This window comes from Balearica regulorum, chromosome 1, assembly GCF_011004875.1.
Source record: "Balearica regulorum gibbericeps isolate bBalReg1 chromosome 1, bBalReg1.pri, whole genome shotgun sequence".
In the NCBI taxonomy this organism is placed as follows: Eukaryota; Metazoa; Chordata; class Aves; order Gruiformes; family Gruidae; genus Balearica; species Balearica regulorum.
Genome location: NC_046184.1, coordinates 195936071 through 195962967, shown reverse-complemented (window position 1 = coordinate 195962967; position 26897 = coordinate 195936071). Strand labels below are relative to the sequence as shown.

Sequence of the window (26897 nt, the reverse complement as noted above, 5' to 3'; positions counted from 1 at the left end):
TGTCAGGTTGGTTGTGTGATCTGCAGTTCCTGTAGTCTGTGGGTAGACTCCCTCAACTTCAGTTGGTCTAATGCTGATGCAACTGGCAGGAAAACCTTTCCTTTCTTTTATGCATTCTCCCCCACTGCTGTGAAAAATGTCCTAATGTTCTGTTCAGGTTATGTACACACATTTCATGCAACTATTTATATTAAAAAAAAAATTAGTTTTAGGTACAGGGAAGCTATTAAAAACAAAAGCTTAAACGTGTGCTTTGAAAAATTTAATGCAGTTTATTGAATAATTTGATGCAATATATTAGGGATTGCGAAAGGTTTTGGAGAGGGTTAGCTCTGAAAGCTGTGATATTAAGTAATTGCAGTACTTTGAATTGCTGTTTCTCATAACAAAGTAGTTCTGATGACTCTTTTGAAAAAGTATCAATTTTAATTTGTATTATCACTATGCTTTTGGACTTGGTCCATGATGAGGAGTCTTGCTGCTCTAGATAGACTCTCTACTGAGATTTTTACAGAGCAAAAGGATGGCACCTATCCTTTTTTTTTTTTTTTTTTTAGTTTTTATCAGATGCTGCTATGATATGTGAGATAAATTTAAAAAAACAAACAAAAAAAAAGGATATCCCAGTCATTTAATATTATGGTAAAGATTGCTTTTTTCCTTTGCTTGCCCATGAATATCTCATCGCCTAGTGGGAGTGTTTGTAAATAAGGCAGCATTTCCCAAACTGTTTTGCTTCCTGACTGCTTTTCAGCCAACTTGGTACATTTGCGCTGTCTGCCCTTCAACTGCACTCTCCGCTTCTACTTTTGCTCCTCATGCCTGGGGGTGTCGTTTACTTTCTTTGTCTGTTGTCTCTATTTCAGGGATTCCTAGTCTGTGTTTCAAAAACATTGTATTAAATGAGAGAGGCATAAAACTACCAGAGAATCCACTTTCCCTAGCAAGTTGCAACAGTAGCAGCACTGTAGAGAAAGTAACACTGGGATGCACATACTAGTATCTGTAGTGCTTGAGAACTGTTACAGAAGTGTATGAGTGAGGTTAGCACCACAAGCATGTGATTATTTCCTGATACAAACATGTCAGTACAAAACAAAGCAGGACAAGCATAAGCTCCTCTGACACCTCCGTGCTTCTGGCAGACTAAAAGTACACAAGTCTTAAATGACTTGCCATAGATCGGCTTTGTATAAAAGTTCTGTTGTTCTTGTCTCAGTATTAGGACTGCTATCTCTGTGTAAAATTCCACTAGAGATTTGGCACGGTAGTTTTTACTGCTTTATATCTAGCTGAGATAACTCCTTGTCCTTTGTATGCACATGTATGCAATGAACCTATGATTCGGTTTACCAAGCTGTGTTGAGGTGAAAAGTGCCTGTGCTGTTGCAGTGCTGAGAGTTTAAGTCAAGATTACTTCTGTATATAAACTTTTTCCCCAGGATAAAAATAATAGTAGTACACTTTTTGAAAGCAATAATAATAGCAAAATGAATTATTTCAATCCATGTTTTATTGCCTTGCCAGAAATCTTTAAATTGTTGTTTTGAAAAATATGTTAACAAAAATCTGTTATGATCTTACTTTAGCCCATTCATTTTTGGGGCAATATATCCCATTACTGTAAAGGATCCTTTTTTATATTAAGAACAGTTTCTGAGATGATCAGTGCTGATACTAAGTTCATAAAAGAAGCAGTGTAGGATATTACAGTATTTGTTTACTGGTTAGTAAAATATCAGAATGAAAATACCAGAAATGCCATGTTTTCCAATGGTGTTAGTATTACTATTCAGATAGTGCTAGTACTAGACGAGACGAGCGTTAAACTAAAACCAACTGAAACCCACTGGTTCTGCTGAAGCATGTGTGTTGAGTTCATCACAGTAGTACTCAAGCACTTAAGCTGTGATGAGATCCTTTGTTCCTGAAAAATGTCTTTGTAATAAGTAAGGCAAAAATAACTATCTGGTTTTTTTTCCTCTTTGGTGCTTGCATCTGACGGGAAGCCTACTTTCTGCTAAAATTCTGTGGGAGAAGAGTTATATAAGAAGATATTTATTTTTAATTGCAGTTGTCACATTAAGCTGCAGTGTTACTCACCAAGCAAAAAATTATTAGATAATATGTGTATAAAAAGTAGAAAACATCTTCTGAATGTCTCAAGATGTTTTATTTAATTTCTTTCCAGAATTGCCAGGATGTAACTTCTGGCTTTAATATTGATGGAATTCAGAAATTTCTTCTTGTTTTCACATATGTGCTTACATAACGTGTTAGCGTTTTTTTTTTCTCCCCGCTGGATTCCTAGTTGTTCCCTCACACATCCATCTTTTCTTCTCAGACCTGCCTGTCAACCTTTCTACTTTTGTAAGAAAGTTGTTGCTTCTCTTCAAGGAAGAGCCTGTTAAAAATGTATACAACTTCAATGCATAGGTAGTACTGTTACACAACAGAAAGGCATGTTCTTTTGACAAAAATAGTCAATTCAGGACTTTCCTAAAATTGTCTAAACTTTCTTACCTAAAGTTATAATCAATGCTTTAAAAGAGAAAAGATGTAAAACTCAGAAGTTGTTTTTTATTTGTCATTCTAATAGTGCTGTGTGCAGAGTGTTTGAAAATGTGTGCCCACAATTGCTACATAGGAAAGATCTGGATAGACAAATTGAATGCAGGGTCTGATGTAAATTAGTAAACACATGAGAATAAAAGCTTTATAAAGACTAAGATCTTCTTGTTCCAGTTTAGACTTCTAATTTTTTTAATACCACACTGCTTGTGTGGTGAAGTGTGCCCACTTCTGAAGACCTTCTCCTATGGATTGCTTATGATAAATCACTTTTTTTTTTCTTGCTCTGAACTACCGTGATCTTCCAGAAGCAAGTGAGAATTTATGATTTGCCAGATGTTTGGCAGAAGGAGGATAAAAGCCTTCTGCTTCTCATGGAGTAGGCCAGGTGCCAAATACAGTAAAACTGCCTTGGCTGTTTAGGTATTTGAGCTTTCATCACTGTAACAGCTCAATGTCCCTTCTTTGAACAGAATGGAGTATGTAGTGAACGCTCTTTCTTTCGTTATATAGGCAATGCAGGAATTACTTTTTTTTTCTTTGTACCTATGTAAGCTGCATCTTTTCTGTTAGTCTTAATTTTCTTACTTGTTACTGTAGGGAAGTTATTTTAAGGAAGCTAGTGTTGAGGTTTTTTTTTGAAGGCAATAGTCATACTTACCACTTCTAGAGCATTCTGTTCTAAATATGAACTACTGCCAAGAAAACTGCCCTCTACTTCACTGAGCATACTTCTGATGGTTTTCTTTTGATTGTTCCTGTGGAATACGTTTTCTTGTGGTCTTGGTCCCTCTGCTAGAGGTGTTTCTAGACCATTTGGAAGAGGACAATAGAAAGCCTCATAGATGAAAACCATCTTGAAAGCCTCATAGATGAAAACCATCTTGAAATTGCTGTGGTGCCGGTAGAATTGAGTGGTATGAAGGTGGATCAGCACTGGAGTACAGCAGTTTGTAGTAACAGGACAAGGAGGCTGATAGGTATAGCCAAACCGTTGCAATTCAGTAGAGAGATGGTCTTCATAAAGTCAGATAAAAGAAAATGTTCTGGAGTAGCTTTTGCTTTTTGTCTGGAGTGCCCAGTTAGATATCGGTGTGCTAATAGAAAGCCTAAATTGTAGCTTTGAGCAGCTTTAATTGGTTTGGATAGGCTTGCGTAGCAAATGCCAGCAGTGGAAAGGCTGCAGTGTCAAAGATCAACTTTGTCATTCCCAGCAGCGTTGTCAGCCTTGCTTCAGCTCTGGGGTTGCTGCCCGAAGCCTGCTTCTGCTTGCAGCTTGAGCTGCCCGGCACTGAGGATGCTTCAGAACACCTGGTGCTGTGTTTGTGCCCTAGCAAGGCTACCTGCAGAGGCTCCAGTGCTTTGTTTGGATAATGGGTGACTGCAGCTGTACCAGCTCTCTGGAGTTATCGGAGGTCAGCTCTAGGGTTTCTGCCCACTGAGGGGGCTCTTCAGCAGCCTTGCTGCTGAATGTGGCAAAACTTGCAAGCTTTCACTTGCCTGTTGCCAGTTTTAAGGATTTTGTATGTTAATTGTATATATCCAATGGAGAAATAATGGTACGTGGGTTCCCATGTTGATTCTAGCATAGTGAGGAGCAGTGGGAGAAGCAGAAAGAATCGGCTGTTTCTTAGTTCTTCAACAGAGCCTGAAGGATTTGTAATACTGAAGGTGTAATCTGAGGGAGTTGCTTGCTAGTTTGTTAAAAATTGGACAGAATCTGGAGTTTCTGACAAGTATAAGATGAAATAGCAGATATACTGCTGAAATTATATAACATACCTTGAAATGACAGTTGTTCCTGGAATTAAACAGTTTTTCTTTGTCTTTTACGGTCAAGATGTAGTGTAAAACCCACAGCAGTTTTTGATAATGGCTGAAATGCAGGCAGAGAAAGCTATATTGGAAATGCATTTTTAAAATAAATAAACACAGTGTGAACCCTGAATAATTTATGGGCAAAGTAAACTGAAACTACTTATAATAAAACACGAGTTTACTATTCTTTGGTTTTCTTATATGAACGAGTTGTATTTTTCATGATGCCAAAAAATGATTGTGTTAAAATGGTAACCTCCACAGTGTGAGTTAGGGACTGACTGTAGCAGGTGGGATGAGACAGTAATTGATGTTACTACAGACATTAATTTTTTTCCTGGATGCAGTAGTTCAACCATAAAATATTTTTCCTAGGCTTTTGAATGTATATTTCCCAAGCGAAGGCAAAAGAGGGACAGACACTTAAAAGAAAGCAAAAAAGTTTTGTCTTTTTTAGGGATGTAGCAAGAGGATTTGTGACGTTTGTATGTGGCAGCTCCTTATGAAAGAGGATATAGGGCGTGGATAGTGGAGGGAGTTTTATTTTCCTAGTCTTTAGCTAACTTTTAAAACTTAATTAATGTTGCAATTCATTAGTAATTAGCATCTTTAAAGTTCCTTGGGTGTCTCCCTCAAGCCTGCAGACTATACAAATAATGATACAGGTTTAGCAGCAATACTTTAAGAACCCTTTTTGCTTGCAAAGCTGATCTGTATTGCAACTGAAGTATTTGCTTTATTTGATCTCTCTTCACACAGAGCTCTTCGTTTGAGGTGCTGTTGGTGTTACCCCTGGTTGGGTAGTTCATATAGCTCCAGTCTCAGGGAGCGCAGCTGGGCAGTGTTTCCATCTGTCTGTAGTATGGATGCTGGTAGTCATTCTCCTCTTCCAGCCCTTCCTGTGATTTCATCTGGCTGTACTTCTTTTGCTTGTTTCCTGTGCCTACAGCACAGAAATGGCTCACCAGGTTATGTAGTCTTTTTTGGAGGGAAAATTCCCATTCTGATGAAATTCGAGGGGTTATAATCTATGTTCCTTTAGCTGTGCCACAAAGTTGCATTTTATTTCCTTTGAGGATTTGGATCAGGAAGTTGTTTCCGGGTGTCACCGGCTGGCTGCGAGTCCTCCCAGGGTTCAAGGCAGATAGTTTGGTACAGGATGTTCTTCTGAGTTGGATGTGTGCCTTCCTACCTTGGAGCAACCAATTACTCATGTGTGTTGGCTTGCAGTGGCCTGGCCATACTGATTAGTGTCTCTGTAATTTGCTGTGGGTGTTTTTGTGGAAGCTTAATTTGAGCTGCAGCTTGTATACCATTGTAAACTCCTTTTTTGTTATCGAAGTAATACCCCCTTGAGCGTTTGGTGTTAATTATGACTATTTCTTGTTCTTTGTAGTCTCATGGTATTGAATTAATTTATTTGTGGCTGAAGTGCTGTGCTTATATATCAAGGCCCTTGTTTGTAGACAGGGGATTAATTTCTTATAGCCTTCACACTTGCTTTCAGTCCAAAATAGCTTTTTGGCCACATTTCCTAAAATTGTTGCCACTTTATGAAGTATGAGATAATAAAAATAGTCATGCTCTTAAGCTTTTAAAATGTTTGTGCTTTGTGTGAAAGGACTTGATATTTTCAAATGTACATTTTCTGTGTATTACCCTTTGAAAGAACCAGTGCATCTAGTTAAAATCTCTGCTTGACAGATAGATTTCCAAGATGTGTATGCAAGAATATAGGTTTTCTTAAAACAAGCTTGCCTTCTGGGATTTTTAAATTTATTTATTTTCTTTCTGATATCATTACTTGCCTTGTTATTCTTATTTCTAAAATTCAAACTTATCGTTTCTGTCAATACTTTTTACTTTTCTGCCTCTTTCTGCATTTGTGCTGTAACTTCATGCTGCATATGCTGTCATGTAGCAATCTCTCATAAAGTTTTGTTCTGTACACGAAAATGTTTTTAGTTTTTTTGCTGAGAAGATAGGTTTGAAATAGTGTTACCAACCTTTTCCTATCTACCTCCCCTGCCAAAAAAAAAAAACCAAAACGTAAGAGGTATTAGCAAATAAACCCGTGGTAAACTAATTTTTTTTTTTCTGAAACACTTTTCTTTTTTTCTTTTAGTTCCTGGAATAGATGGCGGTGGGTTAGCTGATGCTAGTCTCACAGATTCCTACTTTAGCACCAGCTTCATTGGAGTTAATGGATTTGGAAGTCCCGCTGAAACAAAGTATCCCATGATGCAGGTAATAGCAGTGACTTGTATAGTGTTTCGTTAGTTCTGGCTGGTATTACACCAAGAAGGGAAAACTGTTCAAGAGGCAGGAAAAATGGAGCCTTCTGGTATGTGTCATCTTCTAGGATATACGCAGTATATCCACTTTAATCTTCCAAATGGAAAGGAAACAATATCTTTGCTTTAGAACTAGTCTGTTTTTATTGCACTTATCTGAGCTGTTGTATTGGGCTTTGCCACATATTTTAATTCTGTTTTCCTAGATTTCTTTTTAGGCTCATAGCTTGTTTTCATAGCCTTTTACTAAATATATAAAAATTAGATTTTGAAACATTTCAAAGATCAAAAGTCACTGAAGCAAAATGTGACCTGTCAAACCTATAAATTACTAGGCAAAAGTTTCAGAATTTATAAACTCAGTTCCTGGTGGCCTTCAGTGATGTTGAATTCACATTTAAATCTTCAGAAACGTTTTCTTGTATTTATAGTGTGCTGTAGATGTTGGCATAGGAACTCCCATGAGGTGGAATTTATTGTGTAGGTAGTATACAAAATTTACAGCAAAAGGCTGTCATATTTAAAACCTAAATGAGTATCTATTGAATTAACACATGAAGTACTATAACAACTCCCTTATTCTTTTCAGCTTTTAAAAAGCATAACAGTTTATGGTCTCTCCCTGTACTCAAAGGTTTAACAAACCAGTTTCTCGTAAATGAAAGAGAGCACAAGTCAAACAGTTCGCACTGAGTCCTGACAACAACTCTCTTCTTTTGTATCAAGGAAACTCTCCTTATGAGCTTACTTTGATCTCAATTGTGGCTGTATAATGGATTGAAAAATAACTCAGCAAAAGGTGGGAAATAATTAGGTGTGTTCCTTTTTTTCTTTTCTTTTTTTTCTGCATGTTTTCAAGAAGGCTGGATTTTCTCATTCAACAGAATTGCAAAACTGTGGAAATGTTTATTACTGACAGTGATGCATGATTTAAAAAGAAAAATTTTAACCTCTGATCCCGAACTGTGCTATTGAAACTGGAAGTTACAAATTTTGGTATAGTTGAGATAATATAATTTTATCCTTTTAGCACAAAGTCATGATGTTATGTATCCTTAAACTGTATTCTATGGCAACACTGGTGTCTTTCTAAACACAATTTTTAAATTATAACTGTTTTTTCTAGAGAGACAATAGGGCATGCATCTAACATAGGATGCTCATAGGATTTTTAAGTATTTTATTAATGCCTGTGAGATTAGAATCAAGGCATGGTGTTTTTTTCTCAAAGAGAAGAAATCAATGTGCCTCTTACCCATTGGAGGCTAAGGAAAATTACTTCTGAAGAAGGATTTCATTAGTGTTGAGAAAGTGCTGACGGGCATTAAACTACTGTTTAAAAAGCATTTTTATATTTTTTTTTCCTTGAATCGTGTAATTTAAGTTCTTGTTTGCATAGGTAAAGCAGGTAACACTGTCTGTTTTGATTGCGTCAGCTTCTAAATTAAGTCCATACTGACAAAGTTTAGCCACTTGGAATGTGGTTTTCCATGTCATTCAGCCCTTTGGAGAGCAAGATGAGGGAAAAGTCTTAGTGACTTTTACTTTAAATAATACGAGTGCTTTATGGTTTATAATAGAGACTTTAAATCTAATAGATTGGTGGTTGTGTCAAGGATATATCTTTTGAGCGCTCTCTCTGAAAATTTGCCCAAATTTTGTTACTTTATCCCAGCCAAAACCAGCATATTGAGTTAGTTTTCTTCATAGTAGCTGGGATGGGGCTGTATTTTGGATTTGTACTGAAAACAGCGCTGATAACACAGGGATGTTTTTGTTATTGCTGAGCAGAGCCAAGGCCCTTTCTGCTTCTCACACCACTCCACCAGTGGGGAAGAAGAAGCTGGGAGGGGACACAGCCAGGGCAGCTGACCCCAACTGACCAAAGGGATATTACATACCATATGATGTCATGGTCCGTATATAACTGGGGTTGGCCAGGAGGCGGGATTGCTGCTCAGGAAGTAGCTGAGCATCGGCTTTGGGTGGTGAGAAATTGTGCTATGCATGACTTGTTTTGTATATTCTATTATTATTATTATTATTATCATTCTCTTCCTTTTCTGTCCCATAAAACTGTCTTTATCTTAACCCACAAGTTTTACTTTTTTTTTCTTTTTGATTCTCTCCCACATCCCACTGAGGGGGGAGGTGTGAGTGAATGGCTGTGGATGTTTTAGCTGCTGGCTGGGTTAAAACATGAGACTTGATTAAACCTTTGCAAAACTGGTTTATATAGACCCACTGGAGACTTCCTAGATGTTAGATAGTTTCCCAAAGATGTAGTCTGCATTGGCATGTTCTAGCTTGAGTACATTCTTGCAGTTACAGCTCTGACCTAATCTAGGCCTTGCCTGAACTCCAAGCAGGAATGCTGATCTGCTTCGTTTCCCTCTTTCCTTTTCTTCCACTTCAGACTGAAGCAGTATGGAAGTGGAGCTGTATTTAATGAAAAAGAGAGCTGCATCTGTGTTAATTGGAGCAGGGGGGTGTGTAAGGGAGAAGAGACTTATGCTGTGGGCTTAGAGAAACTGAGCTGAAGATAAGTGAATAAGGAACTAGGAAAGACTCTCGGCTTCAGTCCCTTTGCTCAGGAGATGTTGGTGGGATGCTCACAGAACGGGGACTGTAATTGTGGAAGTGAAAAATGCAGAAATTGGGACAAAGAAACAAGTTGGCATAATGCAAAGTTGGGGCAAAGCAGGGTGGAGAGAACAAATCCACGTGCCTATTGCTTTCCAGGTCCTTGAATCAAACTAAAGATACTGAAGAGTTAGTGTTCTGCCACTGGTGAAACATCAGAAGTCTTCTGTAAAACATCTCATTAACCTCTCAGTTTTGCTTTTGCAGATGAAACCATCAGATGCATCTATGAGAAAGTTAGTCATCTCTGATGGATCTATGCAGTTCACAAATAGATGCATTAGTGATGCAATATGAGGACATTTTTTCATCTTGTTTTTTAAAACTGGGAAATTGCACAAACATGCAAATAAACACACTGCTGGAAAAACACCACTAAGATACAGTTAGATGTTAAGAAATGTTGAGTTTAGGTTGCCAGTGAGCCTTGAGGTTATGTATTGAGATGTATTCCTCATAACATTGTATAATTTTTTCAGTGGGAAAATTATAAGTGGGACTTATTCAGGACACAAGATGTGTGGTGCATGCATGATGAGCATCCATTTGATAGTCAATTAAGTGTTCACCTTATGGTCCCATGCCTTACTCCTACGTGCTGTTCACATTCTTCTTGTGAAGACTGTTAGTTGGCAGTGTGCTTTTCTGTGCGGGTTACCATAATTCCATCCAACTTTGAGGAACGCTTTCCTTATGAAAGAAGAAAATAGTCTGCATTTTATAGAGGCATGGGAAGAAAAAGGATGGCAATTAAGCAAACAACCCCCACAACCAGAGCTTTTGAAACTAACCTGTACAGCTAGAAAGTGAGGGATGAAGTTAATGACCCCTTGTAGAAAGCTCAGTTCAAGTTGCTTAACTGGCCTTAATCTAGCAATGATAGTAATATAGTCAGTCTCTTCTGGGTAATGCTCATTTTCTTTTACCATGAGATAATCTTTCTGCAGTCCATGCTTTATTCATTAGATACCTTCCAACATATAGTCATCAGGGATTCAATAGATGAGTCTTCTTGACTATTCCTAATTAATCTCCAGAATGTATTTGTCATGTGCACCAAATAAAACTGAGGTTTGTTGTAAAGAGTATGTGATTGTGTATATTGGGGTTATCATAACACATATGTAATGGAGCCAAATTGCCTCAAGCAAAGCTATATCCAGATTTTGCAATCATCATGTTTTTGTGTGCGGTGCATCATCTGTGTTACGGTGTTAAGTAAGCAACAAAAGGAAGGAAAGTAAAAGTGGATTGTATCATGATGAATTGGGGAGGGGATGTGCTGCTTTGATCATAAATAATGTAGGTGACTGGTGGTCAACATTTCTGCAGAACAGATATTGCTGATTTAAGGTTTCATTTGTATGTGTTGAAGAATATTTTACAAGCTCTAGAATATCTCATTGGGGTTAGATTAATGATGAAGGTGCAATTAATGGCAATGCTCAGTTTGCAGCGGAGAAAAAACTAAAAATCCTTGGTGCAGTTTAGAAGAGGCAGGATTTTTGAAGGGGCCATGGCTCTAATTCTTCTTTTTTCTTCCTTTATGAAAAGTGTCTCTTTGCCTCATCCTTCCACTCCTCCTACCTTCACTCCTCTTTGCTGTTAAACAACCTTTCATTGCCCCACATTGGCCTCTTCTGTTTTTACTACTTTCCTATTGATTAATAGTCTTTTGTCCTCGTTGGTTTGCGTTTTCCTGTAATACCATTTTGTTTCATGTGTCTTTTCTTCCCTGAATCTGCATGTGCTTTCATATACTACGTTAGCAATATTGGCTTCCAGCTTATCAAAGCATGTATTTTCGGTTTCCCCCTTCTCTGACTAATAACAGAGCAGGCCTGCACGACACATGGCCCACAGGCTGCATGCTGTCCTCGAAGCTGTTCTTTCTTTTTGGCATAGCGGCAGCTGCCAAGAGACAGTCAGAGGTGTGGTTCAAGAAGCAGCTCATAGCTTTTGGCTTTCCCAGCAGTGAGGAGGCAGGAGCTAGCTGGCCAGGATGCCTCTGATGCTTGGTGGTTTGCTCCGTCGCTCTGTGTGTGCCACTTGGCTGGCTGGTGTCTGTGTTCCTCTGGCATTAGTGCTGCCCCTTGACTAACTCGTGGGTTGATCAAAGGTACAGGTGGTGTGGGAAGGAGCTTTAGTAGTATTATGTTGGAATGTTATAAGGATATTATAGCAGGATGAGGCAGAGGAGTATCTCCATGTTAAAACTTTTAATGTCTTATTAGAATTGAGCAATTAGGTTGTAAGGGCATAAAACAGTAGAAGGTGTCTTCATGCATGTTGTTTCACAGAAATCCAGTTTTTCTTAATGTGATGGGATGAGATTTATAACTGCATAGCTTCCATTGGACTGCAGGTTATGTAGAAAGTAAGAATCACAACTTTTCAATTAATTGCCCTAATCAAAATAAAAAAGGGGGTAGCAGTCTTCAGTGTTAAAGTTGGCAAGGCCAAGCAGTGGAGAAGAATTGGTCTTGCCTGTTTTTGCCATGCCATTGTTGGTATACTAAGCATTCTTGAAAAGCCTGAGAAGTAGGGACCATGCTCACTTCAAAGCCTTGCAGCTGAATAAACACAAAGACCTTTGTTCCCATTGCTGCATCTGCTGAGAGTCGAGTAATAAAACTCTCCTTATAGTACAGAAGCTTGTAAATGTCTTCAGTTTTTAACTGTTGAGAACTGAGTGGAACTACAGACGTGCTGTTTTAAATATAAAATTATGCAGTTGTTTACATAATGGTTTCTGAAGAAGTCCAGTTGCTTTAGTTCAAACAGTTGTGTGTGGGACATGCTGTAGATGGTGCCAAATATGCTAACTGTTGAAGACAAATTTTGGATTGTTTAGTAAGGAAAGCAAAACGTATCATCCTTTGTAGGTCACAGAACCTGACAATTAAATAATTGTTTGGTTGTGACAATCTCATTCTTTTGCAGGATAACTTCTTTTATAGTCCAATTAACATTATTCTTAAAATTACAAAGAAATATTCTGAAATATAGTTCCAGTAGAACAGTATTAAGATGAAGAGTGTAGCTTGTGACATACTATAAAATATAGCACAGGAATGACTCTGAGGACAGTGTTTATTTTCTCAGATGTAGGGTGGGGAATATGGAGACAGAGTGAACAAATGCCATCGCTTATGCATTTTGGGAAAAAGAAATGATGGAGAAGAAAGCAAAAACCCTCACTTAAGTCTTGTAACATACGCTATGTAAAATTAGATCTAATTGTGTGCAGCAAAGCTTTATTCATTCTCTATCTTGATGAGAATTTTGTATCTATGTACTTTAGTGGAGGGAGATGAAAGCAAAGCACATGTCCTCAGTGCAGCTGTAATTTTGAGTTTCACTACTGAACATTAAAGGGTGGAGGCAAGGTGGTGTGTGCCTTTAGAAGGTGGGAATATTTCTGTAACGCTTCTTCCTGGCATACTATACCAAGGAAGTATTGAAAAGAAGGTGAATGGTGTCCTGGGCTGCATTAGGTAAAGTGTTGCTAGCAGGTCAAGGGAGATGATCTTTCCCTTCTGGTCAGCACTGGTGAGGTCGTACCTGGAGTGCTGGGCTTCTCAGTACATGAGGAACATGGACTTACTGGAGAGAGCCCAGCAAAGATCCAGGGAGATGATGAGAGGACCGGAGCATCTCACCTGTGAGGAAAGACTGAGAGAGCCAGGAGAAGAGAAGGCTCAGAGGAATCTCATCCATGTATGTAAATACCTGAAGGGAGGGTGAAAAGAGCATGGAGTCAGGCTGTCTTCAGTGGTGCCCAGTGACAGGACCAGAGGCAATGGGCACAAAATGAAACACAGGAGGTTCCCTCTGAATGTCAGGAAACACTCTTTCACTGTGAGGGGGACTGAGCACTGGCACAGGTTACCCAGGGAAGTGTTGGAGTCTCCATCCTTGGAGATATTCAAAAGCCATCTGGACATGGTCCTGGGCAACCAGCTCTAGGTACCTCTGCTTGAGCAGAGGGGTTGGACCAGTTGGCCTCCAGAGGTCTCTTCCCACCTCAGCCCCTCTGCGAGAAGTATTGAATTCTCAAAACTATTAATAAAATAGCTACCTAATATGGAATTTATTTTTACAGTGGTGATGTTGATCTGCTGTCAGTCTTGTCTTAAAGTCTGTGTGAAAATAATTATTTTTTAAAAAGGCCTTAAATTGCACTGGTTCTGAATAGGAAATATTAGTACACAATAGGCTATCTTATGTCTAGGTAAGACAATGATTCACTTTGACAAAAATTTCATTTTTGACACAGTACCTTTTCACACAGTCTTTTCCTAAGAGGAGATGAGTTTGATTTATCCTGGTGTTTGAAGAAAGAGTAAATTTCTGAACAAGAATATTCCTATCTTGTAACTTAATTGCTTGAATATTCAGGAATTAACACAGTATTCTGAAAAAATATTTCTCAAATTTTCCAGGAAATTAGAGAGTCTGTGTTTTGTTACTTATGGAAGGCTCAACAGTGGAAGAACTTTAAGCTGAAGTCTCAGGTTAAATCCTTGGACAGGGATGAATGTGACAGTTTTGTTCTGCAGGAGCTTTCTTTTGAGTTGTGAACAGAAACAACTTTTTAATTCCTTTAAAGGGAGAGGGGCAGGATGTATGCCAGTCAGCCTAGTTGAATTTTAACTAGTGCTTAAAGACCTCAATAAATCATAGCAATAGACAGGTAAAGAAAAGGAGTTTACATGGAACTGAGTGACATTGGTGTGGCACTTGGTTATGACAAATTTGTCTTTATATATTAACTTCCATATGGTGGAAGTCATGATGTACTAAAAAAAGTCTGAAGTTCTCATATGTGTGTGCCTGCCTTGCTTGGCAGGCTTAATAAGAATGAATAGTTCCTTTTTTTCTGCTGTTAATGGTTGCTCTTACGTTCTAGAGCTTTCATCCTTTGGACTTGAGGTTCTTGAGATAGCATTCTTCTTGGAATTGAATTTGTATGAAAAATAGTTCAATACCATTAGAAGAGATTGAGAAGTGTTATTTCAAATCAAAACTGCCTTCCAGAAAGCACAAATAATGGAGTACTTGGGTTTTCTTTTTTCTTCTTTTTTTTCTTCTTTTTCTTTCAAGATATTTTCAGCCTGATTTGGTAAAAATCATACAGGAATAACCCTCTTTAAAACTAAATGCTTTTGGGTGTGGTAGAAATTTTAATATTAAAATAGTTTAAAAATCTTTTACTGATTACATGCAGGTCTTCTATGAATAATGTTAAGATAAAAAGCTTGTGCATGTGTAATAAAAGTGAGCAAAATGAAAAATTCATGAAAGAGTGGTGAAGTGGAGACTTTTAACCTCATTCAAGGTATAGCTTATAAGCAGTTGTTAAGAGCTGCCCAAGATCAGTGAGAGAAGCTTTGGTTTTTCAGAATCCTGGTTCATGGAAAATACGTTTGCACCTTGAACAAGACTTGACTTTGCAAAAGCACAGTTGATGTTCATAGGCTTTGTTTGCACTGTGCTTTCGGAGTCCTGAACAATGTGTTCTGTTGCAATCTGCCTTGCGCACACTGTGTTTTTAGTGATCACACCAGCGTCGATTTTCATCATCACAGTCACCTGTTCACATTGCAAGTCTGTTGATTGTTTAACTCCTGTACTTGAAAAGGTAGAATATGGATGGCATAGAATTGCTTGGTTCCAAGTTTAAGCCATATGCTTAACCACCTTTGATACCAACCTAAATTTGGTGATTATCCCCATTCTGACAGACCATGACCTTTTGCATTAAAATTATTATGAAAACCTGAGTGTTATAAATAGACATTAATACTATTTTTATCTACACCTGGACAAATTTTGTGCAAATCTGAAAGATTCCCTATAGCAAATTTCTTCCTAAACTACTTCCTTTTGTAAGGATCAGTGTATCAAGTACCAAGAAAAGATGCATAATAGGGATGCTTTTCAAATATTTGTGAAAAACTATTGACTTCTTTCCATTGCTTAGTCCGGAAGGGAGTATGACGTATGAATAGGAGGTACTATAATCCTCAAATTATTTACTTTTGTGTATTCTTATTTTGATGATGGTGGACAGTAGGATGAGCATCCCTGAACTCGGGCAAGGTTGTTAACTTAGTGTGGGTCTCCCTAAGCGTTACCTTGTTTTGTAGGAATAAGTACACTTTGTTTCACTAGAGGCCTCTCTTGTGTGTGAAGCATTAATTGTTGATCACTAACCTTTTAGTGAGAGTTACATTGTGTCAGTTCAGTATATTTGGAAACATGAGACAGGTGGCATCAAAATAAGGAAAGAGCATGTAGGAAACAGCTTTCCTCATTTAAGTTGTGAAAAAGCTGAAGGTTTATGTAATATTTACATCAGTACATATATTACACATATTGTCCTAGAACATCTGCATGGGCTATAGTTCTGCTTCATATAGTACTATGTACTTTTACTGAGTGAAGACTTGCATCAGAGAGTGATTGTAGAAAGCCTGCTGTAGCAGTGGAGAGCAGATAGTGGCGATAATACATGAGGGAATAAAGCATTGAGGGATTAAACATGTTGTTGAGGGGTAAAGTTTGAAGATACCTGCTGAATACCTAAATTTTACCAAAACTTTCTTCAAGATACTTTTCTAATAGTGCAGTCTATTTTTTTACAACTTGCTTTCCACATAAAAACTACTTTACACAATGCATTCATTCTTTTAGATACAGGTACTAAAAGCTGCAACTTCTGGTGAAGTCAGTGGTAGTACAAAAGCTGCAAATGTTGAGAAATGTGAATTGCAGTAGGTTTACAGTTCTGCCATGTTGGATAACACTCCAGCTTCTGTTGGTTCAACTCTGTTCTTACCAAATTTACTCCAGAATATTGATCTTTCTGGTCAAGAATTAGATGAAATGGCATTGAAGTATAATGCGGTAAGCTTCTTGCCCTCTGCCACCAACATTGAGATTGGCTGTGGAAAAATGTAAGCATAAAGAGCAACTCCAGTGACCAATTTTGAGTCTTAGTCTGTGTCTAGACTACTAAATTAAACATGCCTGGAAACTTTCCTTGATGCTTAGGGCCAGCTGGCACAAAATGGCCTGTTTGTGCTGGTGTACACTTACCCGGTAAAGCAGAGGCTGCATGCAAACTGTCTATTTGAAGGGATCTCAAACCTTTTCACTGCTGAATAGTGCCTGGAAATTGGCCGGGAGACTCCTGGTTGATGGGCCAAAAGCATGCCAGGGAATATTTTAACAAATTACTAGTCGTCTCTCTGTGATGGAGAATACTTCCTGACCTTGCCTTGTTTTTCTTCTCATACTTTTTCTTCCTGTTGGGAGACTGGTCGAAGAAATTAACAAGCAGGAGTAAGAAGAGACGCTTAAACTTCTCTGTCAAAGCAGTGGTAGCTCTTAGAGCAGCACTGCCTCACTTAGTCCAGTGTATTGCTAGCCCATATCTCCAGAGGAATGTAGGAGAAGCAGGTGGAGCCTAGGAGGAATGTTGAGAGGGTTTCAGATGTCTTGCTGGCTTACAAGGGTAGTATGATTTTGCTGAAAGATCTTAAAAAGTTCTTTTGTTTTTAAAAAGAATCTATCAAATGGTATACTAATTGGAGTATTTTTTGTTGGAAAAGTTTCACGTTGTGATGATAGTGTGTAATAAAGGGAGGAGTTGTTTCAGGAGTACAGTGTGAAAGAATGTTTAAAGGAGATAAGTAATTGGCTTACCTAACATGTTGACAATGTACCGGAAGAGAACCATAGGTTTTGTAGACCCTTTCAAGTTAAAAGAAATTAATGAAGATAGTGTTTTGTTTCAGTATACAGTCATTGTTGGTTTGCATTACTCTCCTGCAAAATGCTTTATTTTACTAAATGTTTTTGTCAGCTACAAACCACTGTCTGCTTAGAGCATTTACTAAATGGGGAATGAGCACAGGTTTCATAGTCTGTTCTTAAAATTTTCTAAATGTTATCCCCAATGTCCTCACTTAGTCTTTTATAGCTTTATTTTACATGTACACTTTTGTCTTATTTTTGCAGAGGATGACAAATAGCAGCAGCTCCCCTAGCCTTCTCAATGACAGTGCCAAGCAGTATGCAGGCCATGGTAAGTGCTTTTAAAGTATTACATATAAAAGTATGTTTGGAAATCTAAGGGATTCCCTCTTGCAAAACTGAGACTTAAGGGAGCTTTTTTTTCTCTTCTCATTTGAGATGCGGTAGAACTTTATTTTTTTAACAGTACTGTATTGTGTGATACTTGTAATACAAAGCTGAAGTGCTACTGAACTCAAAAATTTTCAGCTTCTCTGCTCCAGTGGGGAAAAAACTAAAAAAAAAAAAGTCATTATCGGTCTTGTCACTTGAAGTGAAATACTAGTTTGGTTATCCATTGCAAAGCACTTGATAGCTTAAGCATTTATGTTGCTCCGCAATAGTATCCCTTTTTATTGTGCTTTTCAAGTAAGTTATTGTGTGGAATGAACGTACAGGTTTTTATTCTTAAATTTGGAGTGTATGGGTTTTGTGAAATATACTACATTACCGATGATTTTTAACAGCTATTAAGTTTTGTCCTGTAAGCAGTACTTTACATCTTGTAATTTTTTCCCTGCTATAGGGAGCATGATTTTCAACTGAGCAAAATGTCTCTATAGTGCAGGGCTACATACTCACTAAATTATTGTGGAGGGTATATTGAACTGCTGTAATGCACTTTTCAGAATCACTGCAGATTATTTCAGCTGTAGCTGTCAAACTAAGCTCTTTAAAGAAGAGGGTACTACTCCCTTATGGCAAGGACATACACTTAAAATATATTTCTGCTTTCAAAATTGCTCTGTAAATGATGTTCTAGAACTCTATTTGCATGTCTGACCCTGCGGCTACTCTACTTATGAGCACACTTAAAAATATAATTCTAGTAACTACTATAAAATTAACTTGCTTGAAAGTCAAAATTGGATGGTGTGTGTGTGGTTTTTTTTTTTCCTTTTCTTTCTTCTGGTTCATTTCCAGTAGGTTTTGTGATTAATTCTACTTCTTTTGTCCCATTGAACAATTAGCTATTCAAGGCAGTGGAGGTCTCCAGTTTTAACTGCAGTCAGAGTTTGACTGTGACAGGCCAAAGAGTGATGGAGATGCATGTGAAGGAGAGAAACCAGACTGACTTTTGGAAACCAGTTTAAATTCTGTTTTCTCAGGTCCTTTTCCCTTTTTTCCCCCCTTCATTTGTAGAATCACCCTTTTCAGGAGTATTGATTAATGTTGAAGAAAGCATTTCATCAAAACATTAAAGTTTACAGCTGGCATTCATCTGCTAGTTTGGCAGCTATAACCATTCAATTTGGAGTTTTAAGTTGCATCTGTGATTGTTATTCAGTTTTTGGTGCTTCAACTCTGGAAGGGATGTATAGGGATGAAGAAAAAGCAATAAAAGCTACCAATAGAATGTAGACTTTTAGTCCTGTTAGTTCTGACTTCAATTTGTGCACAACAGTGACAGGACAAATAAGATCCACATCATTATTTGTAAGGCTGTGTTATACAGAAGATCACTAATTTCAGGTAACTGGAGATGAAGGCTTTGAAATGTTAGATGGACATTGGTGTGAACAGCAATTAAACTTATTAAATTCTGCTAATGAGCACCATTTCAAGTGAGCAGTTGCACAGAATCCTAAGAAAAGCTGTATTCCTTTAGCAGTGTGGTTGCTAAACCTAGTTTTGCTGAAAAGATTTTTTTCTATACTGAAATTAGTTAAAAAATGTAAAATTTCTTTTTAATATTAGAGATATAACATGTTGGTTTACATTCTTTTTACAGATCCACTAACTTCACCGAATTCATCCTTGTTTAATGACTTTGCTGCCCTCAGTGTGTCTCAAAGGAGGAAGGTAGGCAACAACTAAATCTTAAGTAGCATATTTGTATATGAGTTGACAGGGAAGAAGATCTGGAATAACTTGAAATGCTAGGTGAAATAATGATGATTCTTCTAATGTTACTAGATTTATTTTGGTATGTTGCTGCTGATATAAATAAGATCTTTCTACTTTGTAGTTGCTACACCAGATCAGACTGCTGCTGCTATTAAGAAATATTCCAAGCAACTGTAAACTGAAGCCTGTGAGAATGCTTTGAATGTGAAAATTAGGGCCTAGCCCATTGAATTTGAAACCAAATTATTTTTATTATGCTTCAAGCACAAGTCAAGCCACCTGCTAGCCTTCATGGCAACAAGTTCTGAATACAGTAAGAATCATTCCCCCATTTATTTGTAGGTGATGTGAAAGTAATTCTTACAGTTTGAAATGCATTTAGTTTGAAAGACATTCTATAATTTACTGGGAAGCTAGGGTTTGGGATTTTTTTTCCCCTCTAATCTGTATTGAGAAATCTCTCTTTTGCTGAGAGCTAGACAGCCTCTTCAAACAACTTTGACCTGCTCCAACACAGGTCATAGTGTTTTTGGATTAAACACAAATGCAGTGGCTGGAATAAGAGACAAAAGTCTGGTTACACCAGAGTTCCTTCTCATTTTTGTGAACTGTGGCTTATCAGAAAAGGTATTGTCTTGTCCCAGTGAGTCATCAGATATTTACTTTCACTGATGACTTTCATGTTTTACTATTCTTTTTATTAGCCACATGATCCTGAACTTTCCTGTAGTTGATAATGCATTGTCTTAAAAGCAAGCGACATCAGCATGCTTGTGACTTTTGATAGAGCTTTATTTGTGTGTTGACAATTAGGAGTGCTGTATCATTCCTGCAGGTGAAAATCGGGCTTAAAGATAATTACCGTAGTTGGCCCATCAGACTAATGTTCCTTGAAATAAAATGCTGTTGTAGAACATTAACTTCCTATTGTTATGATGTACATGGAATCTCTGAATTGCCCTTTTCCTTAATGCCAGTATAGTGCACCAGAAGTTGGGTGTAAACATCTATAAATATGGTGTTTATCCACTTACTGAGGACAGTAAGAATGAAAATAAGCATACATTCCTCTTTATCTCAGTCTGTAAGCAGTATATATATATGTGCGCAAGTGTGAGTGTGTGCTTATGTGTATAAACTACATAGACAAAAGAAGTATTACCAGAGGGAGCACTGTCTCTAATATTAAAAATTACATCAAAGTCAATTAAAACAGTACAAAATGGAAACAAACAGATTAATGTTTGAGTGTAAAGCTTAAATAACTCAAAGCTCAAATACTGATGTAGAGTCTTTTTTTACTTGATTCCTTTTTTCCCCAAGAAAAAAAATCAGCAAATTAAGATGCTCGCTGATAAAATAGTACCAAGAGAAAGATTTGTCTGTGAAACTGGTTGACTTGGATTTTTTCCAAATACTATTTCAGACATAACTGGCATTAACTGAAAGAGGTTTGTGTTTTGCTATGCATATTATTGTTTATTATGATGGCTGTATTTTGTCATGTATATTTGTATAAAAGGTTGTTAAATAATAATAGTAATGGAGAAATTTTCATCTAATTACTTGAGTTGTCTAAAATCCAGGCATCCAGGCTCCCTCTATAGTCAGTAGAGAGAGATGAGCAGTTTAAAGGAACATTCAGTTCATGTTGTGAAAAGTACTTTGGGAAAGACTAGATGTCAGTGATTGCCTTAAGTGGATAAAAATCAATAGCTGAAGGTATGAGAAATTAATCACACTTTTATGAACAACTCTTACTACTAGACAATACACTGCAAATAGTCATGGATGTAATTTCTTAATAGCTTTATTATTTTTTGAGTACAATATTCAAATTGCATTAAGTGATTTCCTCAAAAGCACTAAATGCTTAAGTGCCAGGTATTTAAAAACTTGTGTGATTTCCTCCCAGCCCAGTAACTGGGGTTTATTTCAAGCTTGAGCAACGTGATTTATCAGGACTGTACTTGTTGCCTGCTGCTGTAACACAAGATAGATAGCCTTCTAGAATTGTGTGTTTCTGTTCATTGACTCTGTAGGGAGCCTTGGTGACTAGCTCAAATGTAGGTGTTTACAACATCTACTATTTGAAAAAAAAAAAAAAAACCAACCGAACAACAAACTTGACTTTTCTTGCTAAGAGCCCAGGGCTAAGGTTTTGTTTGTTCTGAACTAGCTGGCAAAACCAGCATTTCCTTCGTTTATCACTGACTTGGAGGACAGATATAATACAGTCTTGGTAAGTGAATAAAGAGCAATTGCTTTCCTTTACAAATTAGAATTGTGATATTTAATATTTAGAACTATTCAGTTATTTGCAACTGTGTAAAAACTGCATGTTTGTGTTGTGTATAACTGTGAATAGTTTCTGTAAAAGCATGTAATATGTAGCTGTGTTAAGCAAGGAAGCTAAGTTTAATAATCTTTGTTGTCTCTGGATATTGCTTATTGTGTTATCCTGGCAGCCCTTTAACTATGGGCAAGCCATATGGACGTAAATGCTTGATATCAATAAAATATTAAAGATAGGACTTGATGATTGTAATTTTGAATATCCTTGCTTTTTAATTAGACAGTTCTTTTGAAACTAGTTAGTGTGACTGGGGTATTTAAGTTGTTTATGATTATTTTGATGTTTAAAGACATTGTACTCTTTTGTTTAAAAAGTAAACATAGTCCTTGAATTTTTATGAACATTCTCGAGGTTATTTTCTCTGTTTAGAAATATTAAACTGCATTTCAATTTTAGATTTCAGGAAAGCTAAGATTACTATTTAAAGACATTTTTATAGGATACTTAAAATGAAATCAAAGGAGCTAAGTATTTCTGTAGATGGAGCCTTGGTGGAGGTTCTGTCAACTGTAAAACCTTCTGGATTTACTGTCCGGTTGTTGTAACTCCACATGCAGTAAGACAAGCAACCTTAAAGTGAATTTCCTATAAGAGACTTTCAGGTAAGTATTAATCTACAATGCACAAATAGGATTTGTGAAGCATGGAACAAAAGATACAGTTAGTAATAGACTAACCTCTTCCCCGAGAATAATGATGTCACACTTTTTCATTTTTTGCTTCAAATACATGTTATGCTTGTTAAAAATAGGGTGGCATTCTGAACTTGAACTTCTTGGGTGTTTTTCCTAAATTTGCTGTAGCCATTATCTAGAAAAATGTTCTTCTCTAAACCCTGAAATGATCTGGCTGGAAAACGCCTTGCATTAATTTTGGTAGTTCTGGTAAACAGTTCATAAAAACATGTGCAACATAACTGATCAGAATCTGTTGCCAAGGGAATGACAGCTTAATGCACTAAAAAGAAAATATATGATGAAACTTTTAAAATTTGTTCTGAGACTGTTGCCACCAATCCAGGCTAAAGGGTTCTACTACTTATCACTGGTCAGCTTTACAGGATAGTGAAAAGCATTGCTTTTACATTTTACTTTGGTTTTTTTCAGACCTTCAATCCTCATGAAAACTGAACTCCTAACATTGGTTTATTTCCATTTCATATTTTAATTGCTCAGTCACACCTAGAGGAGGGCTATTAGGGTGAGAACTGCTGTTAGTCCTCAGGCTGCAAGGACTGAACCAACTGCTGTAGCGAACAACTTTCAATACAATTTTAATGCTATTTCATATGTATTTTGAAGAATTTTTTTTTTTAGAACTCCTTCCATTGGTTTTAGGTTATTAAAAACCAAGACCAAAAGACTCTAAACTAGATTAGAATGGAAAGTATAGAAGAGATTATTTGGACTGAAGTTCACCTGGAACAGGGTGCTGCTGTTTAGTGCTCTCTATGGAGATCTACACAAGTGAGACTGGACTGCATATTTCTTTAATTCATATACTTGGATCAGCAGTAATAAACATGAAGAGGAAATTATTTTGAAACAAAAGACTTGCCTGTGAACCTAGTCTGCATAAATGCAAGCTTTTAAATGAGCGCAAGGAGAGTTTCCCCTCTTATATTAAAAGAAAACAGTAAAGCTAACTTCAGGTCCTGTGGAAACCAAATTCTTAAGACCTAAACTATTGCTAGTTTATTTCTGAGTGTCCTGTCCTCCATCTAGTTTTGTTCCCTGTTAGGAAGCTATACTTCTCTCCAGCTTCCTGTCTCCAACTCTATCTTGACACCTCTGATACCTGATCTTGATATAGTTCAGTGGTGTTCATTGAAAAGCCATGTGTCATCTTTGGTCTTGTATTTACCTTTAATGAAAATGTGCCGAGGCAGTTGTGTCGTGTTTTAGAGCATCCTGAATACCACCTCAAAAGCATGAGCCATGTTCTGAGAAGTTCAGGGGTTATTACCAAACACCACGTCATGTCACTCTGTTGTAAACTGCAGAATTATAATTATGGCTGCACAGACCTAGTCTAAATTTATATTTCAATCCTGAAGTTTTCCTTCTGGCATTCTACACAATGCAATAATAAAACACCACAGTTTATAAGGGATGGAAAAAAAGTTGTTGCGGGAATATAGAAAGACAGACTGTTCTTCTAGAGAAAACTAATAGAAGTTTGCAGATAGTATGATGCTTACCTTGGTCTAAAATGTGTTTTAAGGGTATGATGTCATCTAACCTGTTTTACATTTTTCATTGGAATAGTTCCTTGGCTGTGTGCTCTTGCTGTCTTAGTAATTACTACACAGTATGATGTTTTTTCATTTTTGAGTGTGACATGAGAGAATATGTTATTCACATTCATTTTTTGTATGGATTAGTGATCATTGTGGTATGTAAGAAATCGAATTATTAAAGCACTTCTTTTTAGAAATATGTAATATTTTTATATTGAGGAGTTATATTTTTGTCATCTCATTCTGTTGTGTCTTTGAAGGAATGAGTGCATAGCACAGCACTTGCCTTAGAATTGTATTAAAAAGGCCTTTGCTTGTTTTGGTTTTGTATTTAAGCAGATCAGATATATGTTATGACCTACAGACATCTGAAACTTTAAATGCTACCCTCACTCCCCATTTCTAAAGCATAACTTTTCAGTTAGCCACCTAGGCTTTGTCAGGTGCAGCTTACAAGCTTGAAGCAGTTAACTACAAATGTAACTTGAATGTGGAAGATGTTTTTGCTTTGATTCTTTCTATGCCAAGGTGTGTGTAGTCTTTAAGAGTGATTTGCAGTAAAATAATTGAAACATTTTTTAAACTTGTGCACACATTTGTTGAAGACACTATACGAATATTTAAAGCAGCTAGAAAATATACCATTTTTGAGAAATCATGTGCTTAGTTAAGACTAGAGTAAAAGTTGCATGCATCTCTAGTCTTTTACCTATATTTTTGGTTCTTAACTGTGCATCACTTTTCCACTATAAGTAATATAAAATCTTGTGGCCTATTAGAAAAGAGACCTTTAAACGTTAATAAAACTGTAGTTTGTTCAGTGTGTGCTCCTTTAGCAATGGAAGTTTTGAAAGTATATCTTGGGGGGGTGGTACTCTGGCTAGTCTTCGCTACACAGAACTATCTGCTTTAGTGATGGTGGAAAAATGTGCTTTTCCACCAGCTTATTTCAATTCAGCAGGTGCTATTAGTTTCTTAGTAAAGAACTTTGCCAGTATAATTGCATCTGTGCTAGGTTTTAGCTGTTGTGGTAGTTCATACCTCATCCAACTTAGCTAGGCTGCAAAATTGGTGTGTGAAGATTTGGCGTGGATATGTTCATTTTCCTTAGCTCCTTCTGAACTCTTCAGGCTTTTCATATATATTCAAGATTTTCAGCATATACATTCATGAATTACGCTTTTTTAGTATGTACACCTGAAAAGTTTTCCTTAGCTGTGGTTTAAACTGCATAATGCAATGGCTGATCTGTTGCAGCTTTCACTCCAAAATTTGACTAAACCAAGAATTTTTTTTTTTTTTCAATGATCAAGTGTGTTGCTTTGGAATAAGAGATATTTCTATGCCAAACTGCACATTTTAGTTTTGTTTAGGTAGAAGAATGTGTTGGATTTTTTTTGTCTGTCTCTGGTACTTTTCAACTAGTGAAAGTTTTACCACCACCAAAACCCAGGGTTTTATGAACAATTTTTAAAAAAGGGCTCCAGATGGAAAGGTGGCTGGTCTGTAGGTGCATGTAATCTCAATGTATAATATTATAAACTTTAAAGTTAAACATATAAAAATTATAAATGTTAGCATCCTTTTCCTTTTTTCTTAAAAAAGGGAAAAACCAACAAACACCAATGAACCAAACACATCCAATTTTTTTAACATGCTGACTAGGTTCCTATTCCATTTTTTTTGTAGATATCAAAGTAAAAAAAAAAAAAAAATTGGTTCCAACCTTCAGAATTTGAGATAAAGAAAATGGGTATTGACTGCCTCTCTGCCAGTGAGAGGTGGTTGTAATGAAAGAGGAAGAGGAGAGAGTATCTTGGTTAGCAGCAAACCAAAATACATTAAGGGGTTTGTAGCTCTATTGGCCACAAAACTTGAAAAGTAACAAGACTACTACTTATTTCTTTCATACCAGCTTGCAAATCTCTTAGGATACTCCTGGTGACTACACCTAATGTTCAGGTGTAACACATTGTAGAACTTATGACTAAATCCAGTTACATGGTTGTAATCACAATTAAGATGCCTCTTAGCTGATTGTGCCTGTACAGGGATTATGCCCTGACTATTATGCTTTTTCCTCTATAAACGAGTTGAAGTTCATATCCATAGCTGGGTGTTTCAAGTACTGTCTTACTCCAGCTAAACTGTTATGGCCCTTAAGTGAAAATACCAATGTTAGCAGTTCAAAGTTCTGGTTTAGCAGAGCAGCTAGCTGTTCAGAAGCCCTTTGCAATCTGTACCAGGGGAGTTAGCTTGTAGTTAGCTTTTAGTTTTCAAGACGTAATACAACAAAAGTTGGTTCTGTCTCAGTAGACTAGCACCCTAGCTGAATGTTTAACTTTTTTCTAATGGTCTGTTTGCCACTAACTTCAGTTAAAGAAATGAGGTCTTACAAAACAAATCAACATTGAAACTAAAATCATGTATATAACTTATTTTTTTTTATAAGTAGTAGAAGGAAAATATGATATCGTATACCCAATCTTTCCTGTCTGACAATGTAATATTTATTTTTATCTGTTTGTATATGCAGATATAATCAACTCACTGTACAACCGACAAGCTCTAGCTAACGCTATGGTAATTTAAGGTAATGCTGCATAGTTTAGCCTGTGATGGAGAAGGCTTAAAATCACTTGCATTTGCTTCAGTAGTATATGCACAAAGACAGCTTTACCATAGCTCAGATTATCCACAATACTTTAAAACACAATAACCTGCTCATGTGTGTGTTTGCCAAACTTAGCTGTGCATTTTTTGGTACAGCAACTGTCTTTTAAATGTAAAATTCAAAGCCCACGAGAGGTAAGTGCACTTTAAGGAACAGAAATACAATTTGAGGCATGAGTGATCCTGAAAAAAATCCAGTTACAGATCTTCAGTGCTGGAAAGCTTTGAAATTGTGTAGTTTGATTTGCCAGATTACCCAGACTTAAATATTATATTGAAGCTATTAGACAGAAAGAATCCTAACAGTTGCAATCTTCATAAATGTTTTCTTGTTTAAATTTATTCCTCTAGGGTAGTCTCATAACATCTTACA

At 36.9% G+C, this 26897-nt stretch overlaps 1 protein-coding gene across 8 annotated transcripts in view; it reads left to right on the top strand.

The window, feature by feature from the left end:
• The window catches only part of PAN3 (poly(A) specific ribonuclease subunit PAN3), an 82057-nt gene that overhangs the window by 6969 nt on the left and 48191 nt on the right, over positions 1 to 26897 (top strand). For 4 of the 8 annotated variants that reach the window (XM_075742104.1, XM_075742100.1, XM_075742099.1 and 1 more), the window contains 4 exons: positions 6515 to 6636; positions 17355 to 17421; positions 19141 to 19211; positions 21436 to 21498. In XM_075742104.1, the coding sequence (XP_075598219.1) occupies positions 6515 to 6636; positions 17355 to 17421; positions 19141 to 19211; positions 21436 to 21498 (323 nt within the window). The remainder of the gene's footprint in view (positions 1 to 6514; positions 6637 to 17354; positions 17422 to 19140; positions 19212 to 21435; positions 21499 to 26897) is intronic. The other 4 variants (XM_075742106.1, XM_075742101.1, XM_075742107.1 and 1 more) reach the window with 1 other exon arrangement.